This window comes from Brachyhypopomus gauderio, chromosome 7 (assembly GCF_052324685.1).
Source record: "Brachyhypopomus gauderio isolate BG-103 chromosome 7, BGAUD_0.2, whole genome shotgun sequence".
Lineage (NCBI taxonomy): Eukaryota > Metazoa > Chordata > Actinopteri > Gymnotiformes > Hypopomidae > Brachyhypopomus > Brachyhypopomus gauderio.
Genome location: NC_135217.1, coordinates 16,941,843 through 16,957,776, shown reverse-complemented (window position 1 = coordinate 16,957,776; position 15,934 = coordinate 16,941,843). Strand labels below are relative to the sequence as shown.

Below are 15,934 nucleotides of genomic sequence, written 5' to 3'. Positions count from 1 at the left end.
GCCAAGGGCGGATGACGGGCGGCAAATGGGCGGGCCAAGGGCGGATGACGGGCAGCAAATGGGCGGGCCAAGGGCGGATGACGGGCGGCAAATGGGCGGGCCACTGGGGGATGGCAGGTGGGTGACGGGCGGGCGACAGTTGGGCCTGATGTCTAGAGCAGCATGGTGCTACGCTCATGCTGTAAAACTGTTCTTCATCATGATTTATTTTTTTTAAGCAGACACACTCCCCTTTTTCACACAGTAGTCTAGACTGTTAGTCTAGAGGCCCAGAGCTCCTGCTATCTACCCCAAGCTTGTCAACACTCATGATGCTTTTTAAGAAATTTGGCTTCCGCCTACAGTCATGATACAGGCAGTTGGCTGGGAACAGTTGCACATCTCAGCCACAAGGGGGCACCAAAGGATAGATTACAGCAAACTGTAATCTCTCCCATTATCCTGTACTGAGATTTAAAGCTTCCTTGTTCATCCTAATTTCTCTACCGCAGCTTTCCATTTAAAAATAACCCTCCGTTTGACTAAATCGAAGCCTAACTTGAAAGGTGTATCTGTAACACTCTGTACAAAAATAACTAAAGAATATGGACCTGAAGCTTCGGAGAGTAGAGAGAAAGGAGAGAGAAGAGAGTGTAGAAGAGGAGGAGGACGTGTTACCTGTAATGTGTTTAGTTGCTGGAGCTGCTGGTGGAGGTGGTTTCTTAGGCCGCTGTATGACATACACACACACACACACACACACACACACACACACACACACACACACACACACACACACACACACACAAAACCCACATACACACACACACACACACACACACACACACACACACACACACAAAAAGCAAGCTTTTAAAACGGTCCCTTTAGGCAATGGCAAAGAACCAGAAATATATGTGTGTGTGTGTGTGTGTGTGTGTGTGTGTGTGTGTGTGTGTGTTTGTGTGTGTGTGTTTGTGTGTGTGTGTTTGTGTGTGTGTATCTCCATATCACTCTGACCAGAAAGAAACACTGATGTCTTCAGTGACACATGACACATCTATCCCAGTAGCAGTGTGAGGACACGTGAGGTCTCACCTCCTTCTCTGTCTCCGGAATGAACAGCTTCACAAAGTTGTCAGGAAACACACCCTGTTTACCACCCAGCTCTCCTAACCACCAGCCTGCATCCGCGCATTCCTATAGACACACACACCCGCACATACACACACATATATACACACACGAATGTTATGAAACGACTTTTGGATAAGAATACGTGGATTTGAGGGGAAACAGAACACTGTCTTCCCTCTAACAGCAAGCTGGAAGTAAACTTAACTCACTTACGTAAACGTAACTCCCCCCCCCACACCCTGTCTTAGAGGCACGCGGCTACATTCACCACATCTGTGTTAGCCTGTCTCCAATTACCCTGGCTGGGATGACCTTTAACCCTGCCCCGATACGGATGCGTGTAAGAAAAACGTGTGGTGATGAGCCCGGGTCGCCATAGCGCCCGTCCAACAGGAATCCTGCAGTCTGAAACTGACCGCTAATAAACAGGGTGGAGGGTGGTTGGCATGGCAACAGGCTTCAGTCTGCAATCGGGCGCCTATTAAGTCACAACTAATAAGACCGGCGCACAGTCCACTGGTCAGTGGGCGGAGAATCTGAGTGTGTGGACAGACACACCCTGCAGCGTCAGCACTGCGTCCAGGACGGACAAAGCGTCTTCAGTCAGCTCCCGCACATAAACAGCCGCCATTAAGCAGCCTGGACAAGCTTTCTAGTCTCCATAGGGGAAAGATGCTTTATTCCTCTCTCTCACACCCACACACACACACACACACACACACACACCACACACACACACACACACACACACACCACACACACACATACACACAAATATACACACACACACACACAAGCAAACCTACAGTGGGATTCATTATATTCTGTGAGGTTCTTATGAGGTTTAAGATCAATAAATTCTTCAGTTCTTCTTTGTAATGAAACGCTTTCGCTCACCTTACTAACGATAGCAACAATGTCTCCCTCTTTGATGGACAGTTCATCCTCGTTTTGGGCATCATATTGAAACAGCACTTTGCAGAATTCCTTTCCTGTAAACAGACCCCAAACAGAGAAGACCTTCATGAGCCGGTATCGATTCGGCCAATCAGATATCACGAAACTGTTGGGCCTCGTCCACTTACCTTTGCCCTTGTTGTCAGGCTCTGTCTTCATGGTTTCCTGGACAACAGCCGGGGCTGATTTTTTCGCTGTCTGTTGCTGTGGAGAGGAGCGGTAGAGAAGGTCTGTTAGTAACCTTCACGTGATCCACACACAACCGCGTTTCTGTCCAGCTAGTCACCCAGAGTCGCTCGGAAAAAGCATGTCGCCATGTTGCCAAAACTGCTGGTGTAAAAAATAAAAATAAACTAAAGAGGCAGAGAGAGTGAGAGAGTGAGCGGAGGTGTGGAGAGAGTGCGTGGGTGAATGACACACTGTGCATGTGTAGCCTACCTGTCTACAGCACCATACACACTCCTTGCACAAACACGGACTGGGGGGTCCGTTCCAAATATTAACACACACACACACACACACACACACACACACACACACACACACACACACACATACACTGCTCTGTTCACTCAGGAAGAGCAGCTCCCCCCCCCACCCCCAGAGGCAGACGCTAGCTTCACTAACTAGAGTCATGTGGCCACTCAGGCGCTACATCTGAGCAGCATCTGGGTCCTGGCAGGGCCCTGCAGGGCTTCTCCGCTCTGGCGGGTGAAACGGGGCCGTGTGTAAAGCCCCCGCACCCGCCGCCCACACTTCCTCACACACACACACACACACACACACACACACACACACACACACACACACACACACACACACACACACCACATCCCCCGCGACACCCACCACACCGCAGCGTTCAAAGCTGGAGCGTCGGCGCTAACCGGCTCTACCGCGGAGGGTCCGGTGCGCTGGCTGTGTTTCCTGACGCGGTTCTTATCGGGGAGACCGAGGAACACGAGGCCGGAGGACGAGAAACACAAAGAGCTTGATACACACCAGCAGCAGCTCACTGTATCTCCACGGCTCCTTCACTGGTTCTTCTCTTACAGAAGCGGCATGTCGGCAGGAATCCTCCAGAACGAGAAGCTCCAGGTGTGTGCGGTGAGCGTGTGTGTGTGTGTGTGTGTGTGTGCGTGTGTGAAAGGGTATGAGCAAGATGGTCCATCCACAGTTTAGAGGAACTTTCAGTCTAGTTACCGCCCCCCCCCCCGTCACATGACCCCTTCACTTCTGCTTTAAGTAAGACAGTCCTCAGAATCAGCAAACAGAAAGAGAGAGAGGGAAAAAGAGAGAGGGGGAGGGGAGAGAGAGGGAGGGGGAGAGGGGTAGCAGGGGGGGTTATGGAAAACAAGCTGTGTCAAAAATGTGGCCAAATTTGTATGTGGGTAATCTAGTCTAATGCATCGGTAGCTTCTATTTGAAAGCTGCATTTCCAAACCTCCACAGGAGAGAACAATATTGTTCCCATGAGAAAATGACATCATGCAATAAGTCCTTTGGCAATGATTTCCAAAGAAATCCTGATGTCATGTCCTGTGAGCTCAAACAGAGGAGCAAAGCTAGGAAAGACTTCCTACTTCCTCTGAGCTGAACAATATGGAGGATGAAGAGAGGACAAACAGGGAGGGAGACAACAGGCCTCCAGCCCCAAACGTCCTTCCTGAGTGAAGTTCAGATTACCCAACCCTGTCTGACACCTACAGACGGTCAAACACACACAGGATGCACACACTCACAGGACACACACACACACAGGACACACAGGATGTACACACACACACGGACTCTCTGACACTACACAGCCATTAGCCTCCATGGTGCCCACTGTGTTTTAAAGGCTCAGTGCTGCCTGCTGCATTTTCCTTGCAAATCCCTGCAGCTCTAAGAGGGAACGGCAGAGTAGAGCTAGTACAGGCAAGAGAGAGAGAGAGGATGAGTGGTAGGAGAGAGAGGGAGAGAGAGAGAGAGAGAGAGAGAGGATGAGTGGTAGGAGAGAGAGGGAGAGAGAGAGAGAGAGAGAGAGAGAGGATGAGTGGTAGGAGAGAGAGGGAGAGAGAGAGGGAGAGAGATAGAGAGATGGAGAAAGATGGAGCAAGAGGGAGAGAGAGAGAGAGAGGAGGAAAGAGGGAGACAGAAGGAGAGAGAGATAGAGGGAGGGAGAAAGAGGGAGTGAGAGAGATAGAGGGAGGGGGAGGGAGAGAGAGAGGGAGGGATGGAGAGGAAGAGAGGGAGACAGAATGGGAGAGAGAAGGAGAGGGAGAGAGAGAAGGAGAGGGAGAGAGAGACAGGGTGAGGGAGAGGGAGGGAGAAAGAGGGAGTGAGAGAGAGAGAAGGAGGGGGAGGGAGAGAGGGAGGGGGAGGGAGAGAGAGAGACAGGGTGAGAGAGAGGGAGAGAGAGAGAGACAGGGTGAGGGAGAGAGAGAGAGACAGGGTGAGGGTGAGGGAGAGAGAGACAGGGTGAGGGAGAGAGAGAGAGAGACAGGGTGAGGGAGAGGGAGAGAGACAGGGTGAGGGTGAGAGAGAGAGACAGGGTGAGGGAGAGAGAGAGAGAGACAGGGTGAGGGAGAGAGAGAGAGACAGGGTGAGGGTGAGAGAGAGAGAGACAGGGTGAGGGAGAGAGAGAGAGACAGGGTGAGGGAGAGAGAGAGACAGGGTGAGAGAGAGGGAGAGAGAGAGAGACAGGGTGAGGGTGAGAGAGAGAGACAGGGTGAGGGTGAGAGAGAGAGACAGGGTGAGGGTGAGGGAGAGACAGAAACATACCGAATGAGACCACCCTGCACCAGGATGTGACATCACTCTATTCAGAATGATCTCGTGTAGTTGTGCTAGAACCTACAGCTCACATCCTGGAATCTGAACTCAGTTATCATTAGCTCAAGAGAACATGGAGCCTGACATTATATCGGTTCACGGAGGAGTCGAAAACTGCACACGCTCAATAACGACAGTAACGGCGGGTCTGATCAAACGGGGGCGTCACTAAGTCACGTACATAACGTGAGAACAACTGGAATTTAAAGAAATGGAAGTAGGACACCAGTTTGGTGACCGCTTGCAGTCTCCTGCTCCAGCCAGAACCTGGGTGTAGAACCTGGTGTAGAACCCGGGTGTAGAACCTGGTGTAGAATCCGGGTTTAGAACCTGTGTGTAGAACCCGGGATCTCCTCCTGAAGGCCAATGCAGCACTGGAATATTTTTTCACTAAATGTCTGTACAATGTATGTGAGGTGCACATACTGTACGCTTGTGTGGACTCACTGGCGTTTGTTCTGTGTACTTCTGCGTGCAGTGTGAAGCTTTGGCTCCATTAGCCCGTGTCTTATGTTGTTTCACTTCCGATCACACAGGAAAACGCTGACATTTCTGATCAACTTTCTTAACTTATTCTTTCTAAATCTTTGAGAAGGGCAACTCAGGTCTGCATTTGACAAACAAGTTTAAAGCCATTTGAACATTATATTATGAAAATTTGCCAACATCTTAAATAGTTACGGGGATATTAGCATGCATCATTCTGTAATGATAAATGTCAACTAACAATGTGTTGATGCTAATAAGAGTAGGTCAGTAAGTTATTCTGAGGTTATATATCCTGTTACGATCTGATAAAGATTCAAGACACAAAGACCAGTAGCTTTTATAGGCCACTGCAACACAACCACATCTAATGACTTACCATTCAGTCACCCCACACTGTCCCACCTCACACTGTCCCACCTCACACTGTCCCACCCCACACTGTCCCATCTCACACTGTCCCACCTCACACAGTCCCACCCCACACTGTCCCACTTCACACTGTCCCACCCCACACTGTCCCATCTCACACTGTCCCACCTCACACAGTCCCACTTCACACAGTCCCACCCCACACAGTCCCATCTCACACAGTCCCACCTCACACAGTCCCACCCCACACTGTCCCATCTCACACAGTCCCACCTCACACTGTCCCACCCCACACTGTCCCATCTCACACAGTCCCACCCCACACTGTCCCATCTCACACAGTCCCACCTCACACTGTCCCACCTCACACTGTCCCACCCCACGCAGTCCCACCTCACACTGTCCCACCTCACGCAGTCCCACCCCACACTGTCCCACCTCACACAGACCCACCTCACACAGACCCACTTCACACTGTCCCACCCCACACTGTCCCACTTCACACAGCCCCACCTCACGCAGTCCCACCCCACACTGTCCCACCCCACACTGTCCCACCCCACGCTGTCCCACCTCACACAGTCCCACCTCACACAGTCCCACCTCACACAGTCCCACTTGACACAGTCCCACCTCACACTGTCCCACCTCCCACTGTCCCACCTCACACAGTCCCACTTGACACAGTCCCACCTCACACTGTCCCACCTCACGCAGTCCCACCCCACTGTCCCACCTCACGCAGTCCCACCTCACACTGTCCCACCCCACACAGACCCACCTCACACCGTCCCACCTCACACAGTCCCACTTGACACAGTCCCACCTCACACTGTCCCACCTCACACTGTCCCACCTCACACTGTCCCACTTGACACAGTCCCACCTCACGCAGTCCCACCTCACACTGTCCCACCTCACACAGTCTCACTTCACACTGTCCCACCTCACACTGTCCCACCTCACACTGTCCCACTTCAAACTGTCCCACCTCACACTGTCCCACCTCACACTGTTTCAGCACACACACTCCCAGAGGTCAGAGGTTAGCCAGTGATCTCTCACCTTCTCCAGCTCATTCTCCATGTCCATGGAGCGGGGGCGGAGCTTAATGGGCTGATCTTTGAAGATGTCCCCGAAGCCGAACCCTCTGACCTTCTTGGGCTGTATCTCTGTACTGGAGGCCACGCTGCCTGCATCTGATCGCACGCTACTGCTGTCCCCACCGTCGCTCTCCGAGCCCGTGCTGTCCTTAACACCTACACACACACACACACACACACACACACACACACACAAACACACACACACACACGAGACGAGACACTGCATATCAAACTCCGACCATAATGTAGACTGAGGCTTGACTATCAAAAGAAAGAACAACAAATGTGATGAGTGGGTGTGTGCATGCATGCATGTGTGCAGTGTGTGTGTGTGTGTGTGTGTGTGTGTGTGTGTGTGTGTGTGTGTGTGTGTGTGTGTGTGTGTGTGTGTGTGTGAAAGAGTGTTTGTTGGGGTGGTTGTTCCTGTTTTGTACTAACAGAACACTACTGGCCCATCTTTACGCAGTTTCAGAGTTGGCTCAAAAAATCCCCAGGTGGCATATAGACAGACAGACAGACACACACACACGCGCACACACACACACACACACACACACATACATCTGCTTTCACTCTAGTCAAGAAGCAACCCAAATCCAGCCTTCTGCATTGTCTCTAAATGTCTCATCTTTGGGGACCTGCTCGGTCATGCGCAGAACAGTGTCTCTGGCTCAGCTGGTGACACCTGGCTAAGACCCTAGTAGGCCAATGGACTCACTTCCAATTCAAAAAACTCATGACTCAACTACACAGCACGTTAAAAAAGCAGAGATCTCTTTTCTTTTCCCTCTGCATTAAAAACAGATACAGCAGTGTGAGTGCCTGTTCCACTGTGAAGCTCACTAATGAAGTTCAGATGGCACTGTGTTATTCTCTCTTCTGAGGACCGTAAAGGACAGAAATCAGCTCTTATCACTGATCCAAGAAGCTCCAGGCTCCTTTTTTTACGGTGTTATGTTCAACCACTCAGCACTTTAAAAAGACAGTCACCATCTAAACCCTTCATGTACTGAGATATGTCAAAATAGGACATCCTTATTTCTCTCCAGAAAGATGTTCAGTTAAATCGTGATTCTGAGATGGGCTACGGTCTGAACACCTACAACAGGTGTATTTAATAAAGCATGTGCATAGGTACATGGGATACTTTTTTTTATATAAAAGTTAGTGAAGCCTTCAATATTCAACAGAGCATTTAATCTGCAGTTTAACCGAGCAGTTTGACTGCCCCAATTCTGGTTACTTCAGGCCAAGAGTGCTGATGTCACTTCCTGTGAGCTGGCACTGAGCCTGGTGACTGTGCGTGTGTCGGTCGCCGGCGTGTTTTTGGACTGACTGGTCCGTGTGCTGCGGCCGTCCTCCGGCGGGGTGGGCGGGTCCTCGTCGTCGACCGCCACCTCTTTGGTGAAGTTTGAGGGGAACATGCCGGTCCGGCCATTCAGAGATCCCTCCCACCAGCCCTCCTCCACCTGCAAGGCACAGCACCATCCCAGTGACTCCACCACGCACATCCACCCTGGGGGCAAACCATGTAGGAGGGACCGGGGGCACTCGGGTGGTGCGGCCACACCCTCACCTCACTCAGCACCTCGATCACGTCTCCGATCTTCAGCTCCAACTCGTCTTCGTTCTGGGGGATGTAGCTAAAAGCGGCTTTGCAGCGTCTTTTACGTATGGCCTCACCTGGGACACCCCCCCCCCCCACACACACACACACACACACACACACACGTACACACACACACGTGCACACATACAGCGGTTAATTATATTTGATCTTCCAGGCACTCTATTAAAACAAGTCATTTCTTTTCCACTAGGGGTCGCTGTCCTCTATCCCCTACTGAATTAGCCACTGCAGTGAGCTCTTCATTTCACACATGTGTTTAACAGCAGGACTGATCAGGCAGGACCAGGTCTGCCTGCAAGCTCAATGATAACGTGAGGTGCTATTGCACTAGTGGGAATAGCCAGTTCTGTAATCACTTCATCCTTCTGAATATGAATGAGGGGCGTTTCATCACAACAGCCAACCTGCCCCTCCGACGACATGTTGAACCTGTGGCATTCTTGGCAACCAAAGCACAGTAACAGAAATGAGCATATTTATACGAATATATATATATATATATATATATATATATATATATATATATATATATATATATATATATATATATATATATAAGCCTATCTATATGGATAAAGCATCACATATGCTTCTAGAGCTCTGTAAACTGGAGGATTTGCAGCCTGATGTCCACTGATGCAGGATACGCTACAGCAATCGATCATGGTGAGATAAAACCACATTACGGTGAGTCGACTCAAACTTCACACTGACTCCACTGTCAGTTTCCTGTATTGTGGTAAAAAAAGATGACTATAAAGATGAAAAATAAATAATTCCAAGCCAAAAAGTAAATAAATGTCTAAGCACATTAGCTAAACGCAAAGCCAAGGGAATCCCCTCTTCCTCTTATATGCCGTACTGGGGGAGCGGATCACGTCTTTATCGACACCCGTCTTGATGTCCTGGTTATTACATTTCCTACCGAACAAATCTATACCACCAAATGTCACATTCCTCTACATGCAGGGTTATAACTACACTGAGCTCTCGTAAGCTAAAGCATTTGCGCTGAAATCTTTTTTTATAACTGTCTCATAATCCTCTCATGAAATGTTCAATCTTGAGTCAGCTATAAATTCCATAACATAAAACATTAAACTCCCCATTACTTCTTACCAAATCCATTATAAAAAAATCTTATAGATAAAATAATTCTTATTCTTAAAATATTCTTATCAAACTATGGTTTTTTCCTAAACATGATCCAGTGATTGACCTTATTAAAGTGCAGAGCATTAGAGAAGCCTTCTAAATAGTTGCTAATGTATTTCTCCTAATGATCTTGGGTCTTAATTTTCCATATAAATTTTAAATGGAAGAAAATCAATATCATAATATGCCAATTTATCAACATAGAGAGAGAAAGCTGGAGATACAAGTCTTGAAATACCTTCAGCCTTTGAAAGCAAGACAAGACCCTGAATCATCAAGTCTCTGACATCAACGATGTCCTTGGACTTGTAAGAGGGTTTTTTCCTCAGCATCATACCAAGACGTTGGTCTGTATTAGCTTCGTGCAACTTATCAGGGAGTCGTTGGTCTTATGTAATGGCATTTTTCTCATTCTTATTTTGATTAACTGAAAGGCACAAAGCGGCAAAAAGGAACTGTCTCCAGGACAACAGGAACCTATCTGCTGTCCTTCACAAACCACACCATATACCGTCTGCTGACTGATTAATTAGAAACTTGTGAACTGAAACACACACTGAATATCTCTGATGTTTGAGCAACGTACATATGACAAATCAGGTAGAATTGACTTTAGCCAAAGATGCAAAATGACTGGTCCCTTAATCCAAAAACCAAACACCATGTATGAAGTCATGTTTCACCGTGTCAAATGCTTGTTGTATGTGTGTGTGTGTGTGTGTGTGTGTGTGTGTGCGTGTGTGGAAATCTGTGATGTATGTCTACCACATGCCCTTCCTTGTGTCCAGTAAAGTGTTTGCCTTGGTTGTGTGTGTGTGTGTGTGTGTGTGTGTGTGTGTGTGTGTGTGTGTGTGTGTGGACGTCTGTGTCAAGCCTCTAGTATGTATGTCTTGCTTCACCTCTTGTTAACGTGCATTCAAAGCTTACATTGTGACCTCGTGTGCACGCTACATTGTATGTTTGCTTTCACTTTTGAATAAAATGTGTTTTTTCCCACACCTTGTCTCGGGACCTCTGACCGTGGCCCTTTTAAAAGGCCGTGACGTGGAAGAAATCTAAAACCAGAACGATGTTATTTGAAATGCATTTTAACCTGCTTGCAAGGCAGAGGTAAACAGGAGATTGGTGTAAAGAACAGCAAATAACCTTCAAAATCCACAGCCTGTTGTCACCCATACAAGGTAACGTCACCACTTAGTAAAAGTCTCTAAATCCTACGCTTGGCATTGTCAGTTAAGGATTCTAGTGCAGTCACTAACCACTGTTTGTCAATAGGTACTTTAGCATCTGAGAGGATTATTCTGATTAGCACAGAGAACATGTTTTGGCACAGCAGGTCTGGAGGCCCACTCTTGATTCGACAGGGAGAAGCCATGCTGTTCATGACATATGGACACCACAGGAGGGCGCCACATGGTACGCAGAGCAGCACCACAGCAGATCTCAGACCATGGGCTGCTGGGGCAAGTAGTCTGGGGAAACTCGAGGTTATAAGAAAAACTACAACATCAACACAAAATATATCAAAACTAACGCTTAAAAATTCATTATATTAAAATGGATTTTAACTTCATCTGAGAAGTTAAAGCAAACCAACTAGATAAACTTCTGTGATGTTCAAGACAGTTCAAGATGTTCAACTGATATCAAACCCCCAACACGAAGTGTTTTAATTTTGCACCACAGATGTCATGAAGCTAGACTGGAAGTATTTGAATGAGGAGAAGATGAAGTTTGCCACAGATTTTGGTGCTGAAGGTGGCGATGACTACTGACATGAGAAACTGCTACCCAACATCTTATTATTTTTACTTCCTGTGTTATCGTCCTGGGTACCAATCATTTTAAATTGTACTGACTGAGTCAAGAGAGATGACAAAACCTGCCTCTCCCACTTCAGGGTCTAATGAGACGCCATACTAGCAAATTCTTGGCCAGCTAGTGAAATGAGAGACAGACAAGCATAGAAGTCCGGGCTAATAAAATGGCTTCCTAAGACATTACTGGAACTGCTTATGTCTTCTAATTAAGGCAGACAGGATGTAAGTCATTAGTGTTACCTTATTCTCTCTCTCTCTCTCTTTCTCACACACACACACACACACACACACACACACACACACACACACACACACACACACACACACACACACACACACACACACACACACACACACACACACACAATTCCCCTGGCCACTGACAGCATTCTCAGTGGAACCTTGGAGTATGCGCTACAGAACTGTTCTAATTGTCTGACTAAGAGACTGGTTTAATTACTGTCAGACACACACATGCACAGACACACACTTAAGGGAATCTCAATGATTAGCTGTCTAACACCAGTTTCCCCCCCGTGACGTCTAGTTCTAGCACTCACGGCTAACTACCCCACTCACACCGCACCGTACCTGAAAAGGTGTATGCAAACCCACACAAAGGGTTTTGTAAAGGATTGCATAACAGACTTCACCCCACTAAGCCTAGTGGTTTATTGTTCGGCACAGACCCTGACGTCGTGTTTTTGTGGATGGTGGGTATTCAGCTGTGGGAATTCTGGCCTGACTAAATCTTCCCCTAAATCGCTACTAAACCAGATCAGAGAATGAGGCAGTAGCATTCAGGTCTCATGGAGACAGTCAGCTCACGATGGGTCGTTTAGCTGTAAACTGGATTCGGGCTGTACCTTTCTTGGCCGGGCGAAGGCTGGATTCTGAGGCGGGGCTGGTGCTGCCATTGGACAGGTCGGACTTCAGCCCGGTCGTCTGGGAGGCAGAAGTCACTTCTTTCTTCACCTCTTTCTTAATCTCCTGCAGAGAGACAGAACAAATGGTTGAAACACTTTCTCACAGCCAGCAGGGGGAGAAAGAGCTCGTCCTGCTCTTCTGATTTGAGAGTGCGAGAGAAAAACGGGGGTGTGTGAGAGTCGGCGAGGGAATGAGAGAGAGAGAGAGAGAGAGAGAGAGAGAGAGAGAGAGAGAGAGAGAGAGAGAGAGAGAGAGAGAGAGAGAGGGAGGAAGGGAGAGAGTGAGAGAAAGAGAGAGGGGAAGGGAGAGAGGAAGGGAGAGAGGATGAGAGAGAGGAAGGGAGAGAAAGAGGAAGGGAAAGAGAGAGAGAGAGAGATAAACCATGCATGCTTTAGCTCTCCATGCAGCAGAGGAGCTGGACTCATTTCCTGGATGCAGTGACTCAGAGGAGTAGTGAACCCCACACATGCTGGCCTTAAGCACTTCTCCATCTGCATCTGCACTAAATGTTGACCCCCCCCCACAATGGTGGAATCATAGTCCCGCCCCTAACCCCACCCCCCTGCGAGACCCTATATGCTGGAACTCCACTGCGGGGGAGAAGATTCAGATGCCTGATCTTATAAGGCAGGTCCATTCACATTCACCAATGCTGTCTGTTTGCACTCACTCTCTCTATGTCTTTTATCTGGAGCATCTCCCTCTCTTCCTCCCTCTCTCCCTCCCTCTCTCTCTCTCCCTCGCTCCCTTTCTGAGTGACAGAGCAGCTAACGGAGGAGAACAGCAGCAGACGCTGTGTTTGATCTGTCTGCTCTTTTATTAATGCAGCCTCCGTCTGATACTCACAAAGTGGGCAGCAACACACACACACACACACACACACACACACACACACACACACACACACACACACACACACACACACACACACACACACCATAAACATAAAGCAGGTGTACTTATTCTTATAACTGAAATTCCAGTGTAAGATATGAGAGGGTCTTTCCCACTACGCAACGTATCTAATCCAAATAAAACATGTGCACTTGGACTAAAGGAGTAAAGGTCAAAGTTCACGGTTGGTGATAATCCAAAGCAGGACTGACAACCTTTAGGAGTTTCATTCAAGTAACTAAACCCGACACTGTGTGATGACAGGAACCGAGTTCGGCCGTATTCAAACTAGGAGGCCTGTGTCCCGCGCCGTGGGCCGCTATGGGACAGAAGCGGCATTCTGGGTAGTGTGTGAGTTACACACAAAGCATGCACAAACACAGACGCACAAACACAGACGCACAAACACAGATGCAAACACACAAGCACAAACACAGACGCACAAACACAGATGCAGACACACAAGCACAAACACAGACGCACAAACACAGATGCAGACACACAAGCACAGACACAGACACAGAAGCACAGACACAGATGCGCAAGTACAGACACAGACGCACAAACACAGATGCAGACACACAAGCACAGACACAGACGCACAATCACAGATGTAAATGCACAAGCAGACACAGACGCACAAGCACAGATGCAAACGCAGAAACACAGACACAGACGCACAAGCACAGACAAACAAGCACAGACGCAATCGCACAGGCACAGATGCAAACACACAAACACAGACACAACCACAGATACAGAAACACAGACATGTACACACACACACACACACACACACACACACACACACACACACACACACACACACACACACAAAGCCCAGACATTGCTGGATAATGAGCTGTATTCACAAGCGCTCATGATTAATGAGTGGGAGAGATGTGAGCTCAGAGGGCAGTTAACACCAGGCAGCCAGAAGAAGCTCTGACCTACGTCTGCACACACACGGACACACACCTCCACACCAATACCCACAATGCATCAGCTGCAGGTTTTTCCAGTGCTTAAACTGACTTGATGTCAGTATGAAGGGTGTAAGGAAGGCAGCATAACACATCTGTTGATCGACATCACAGTATCACAAATCCTGCTACACAATACCACAGCACTGCAATATCAGGCGTGTATTTAAAAATGTCTCCCAGTCTCAGAGTCTCAGACACAGCTGGAGATGCACTGTGCTATTCTGATGAATCACATCATTCAACAAGTGCACATCATTTTGTTCTAAATAAGTAACCAAGTGTAAGACGGAGCTGCATATTCTCAGTATTATTCCCCATTCTCCTCCAACTCTAGATATGAATATTAAATCGGAATGGTAATACGTGACATTATACGACATCGGCAGCCTGACAGGGATACTTAACACCAAATACGTGAACATTGGCACCACAAGCGTCAACTTATCCCAAAGCTGCACAAATAAACATTGTCGTATTGGCTATGTTGAGTCTCGGCGTGAAACCCACACCTGAGTTCTGAGATGGCGACAGGGTCCGGTGTCTAAAGCACGCAACGGTCTGACAACAGGCAGAAGCTTCGGAAAATTCAGCCACACTTGGCATTGTGGGGAAGTGTGTGCTCGCCGGAGCTCGCCGTACTTAAACGCTGCGCCTCATGTATTCTTCATCGGCTCTGGCAGCCTCCAGCGGGAGGAAACGGACGTTACATCACTGTTACATAATCACGCGCCGCCCGTCACTGGCCTTTCCCCAACGCGTTCAGATACCTGTCACCTTCTTAACCTGCACAGGAGTCCACAGGCAAGTGGCTTTTGTCAGAGTGCAACCAGCTTTAAAATGCGTGAAGCAAAAATGTTATGAGACACAGACTGAGAGAGAGACAGAGAGAGAAGGATAGAGAGAGAAAGACAGAGAGAATGAGAGAGTAAACAGGGAAGCACAACGCCACAGACCACTACGTCTGATTGAAAAACTCTGATGTGTTTAGTTACTGTGCAGAACAGGGCCCTCGCTGGCCTGCCAAGACCTTGTAAAGCACCTTGTAATGATTAAAGGACACCAGCACTGTCACTCCGTGGCTGCGTCAGTGTGCACTGTGCAGTGTTACACAATGCTCACAGGGTTACACTCCACACACACTCACAAATTACACAACTCACCGCTGCTCTGTAGAAGGTTGCATAACATAGGATGGAAACAGAGAGGGACAAAAAGCTCCCAAGACCAAATGCCCTGATGCTGCAGTCACATTTTTAATTTTCACAATGCCTTACGATCAGCTCGACTCCACAGTTGCTGGTTAGTTTCCTGAATGAACTCTGATCTCAGATCAGATAAATGAAGCCCACACACTGGCCCCATCTTTGCTCCAGTGTCACAATGCCACAGATTACATGCTCCTCTGGTAATCTGACCCAGATCTGAACGCTGATCCAGTCAGGGGTGGGTACAGACGGGCAAGAAACAGCCTCTGGTGGGGTGGAGAGGGGGCACCTGCCCCCGGAGAGGCCCGCAAGTCACGGCAGGCTTCAGGACGGACCGCTCAGGGCACCGAGGGACAAACGGACCACGTGCTGGCATCAAGACACTATACGGCGATGTTCATCGACTCACACTACGCTCTTTATTTTGCTAGAAATGACACACTGCAGCATTTACATTTACATT

General features: G+C 48.4%; 1 protein-coding gene across 3 annotated transcripts in view; it reads right to left on the bottom strand.

The window, feature by feature from the left end:
- Positions 1 to 15,934, bottom strand: part of sh3kbp1 (SH3-domain kinase binding protein 1) — a 39,217-nt gene that overhangs the window by 3,874 nt on the left and 19,409 nt on the right. For all 3 annotated transcript variants that reach the window (XM_077012141.1, XM_077012140.1, XM_077012143.1), the window contains 8 exons: positions 12,326 to 12,449; positions 8,431 to 8,537; positions 8,191 to 8,323; positions 6,814 to 7,007; positions 2,202 to 2,277; positions 2,014 to 2,108; positions 1,078 to 1,179; positions 658 to 709 (listed from right to left, as the gene is read on the bottom strand). In XM_077012141.1, the coding sequence (XP_076868256.1) occupies positions 658 to 709; positions 1,078 to 1,179; positions 2,014 to 2,108; positions 2,202 to 2,277; positions 6,814 to 7,007; positions 8,191 to 8,323; positions 8,431 to 8,537; positions 12,326 to 12,449 (883 nt within the window). The remainder of the gene's footprint in view (positions 1 to 657; positions 710 to 1,077; positions 1,180 to 2,013; positions 2,109 to 2,201; positions 2,278 to 6,813; positions 7,008 to 8,190; positions 8,324 to 8,430; positions 8,538 to 12,325; positions 12,450 to 15,934) is intronic.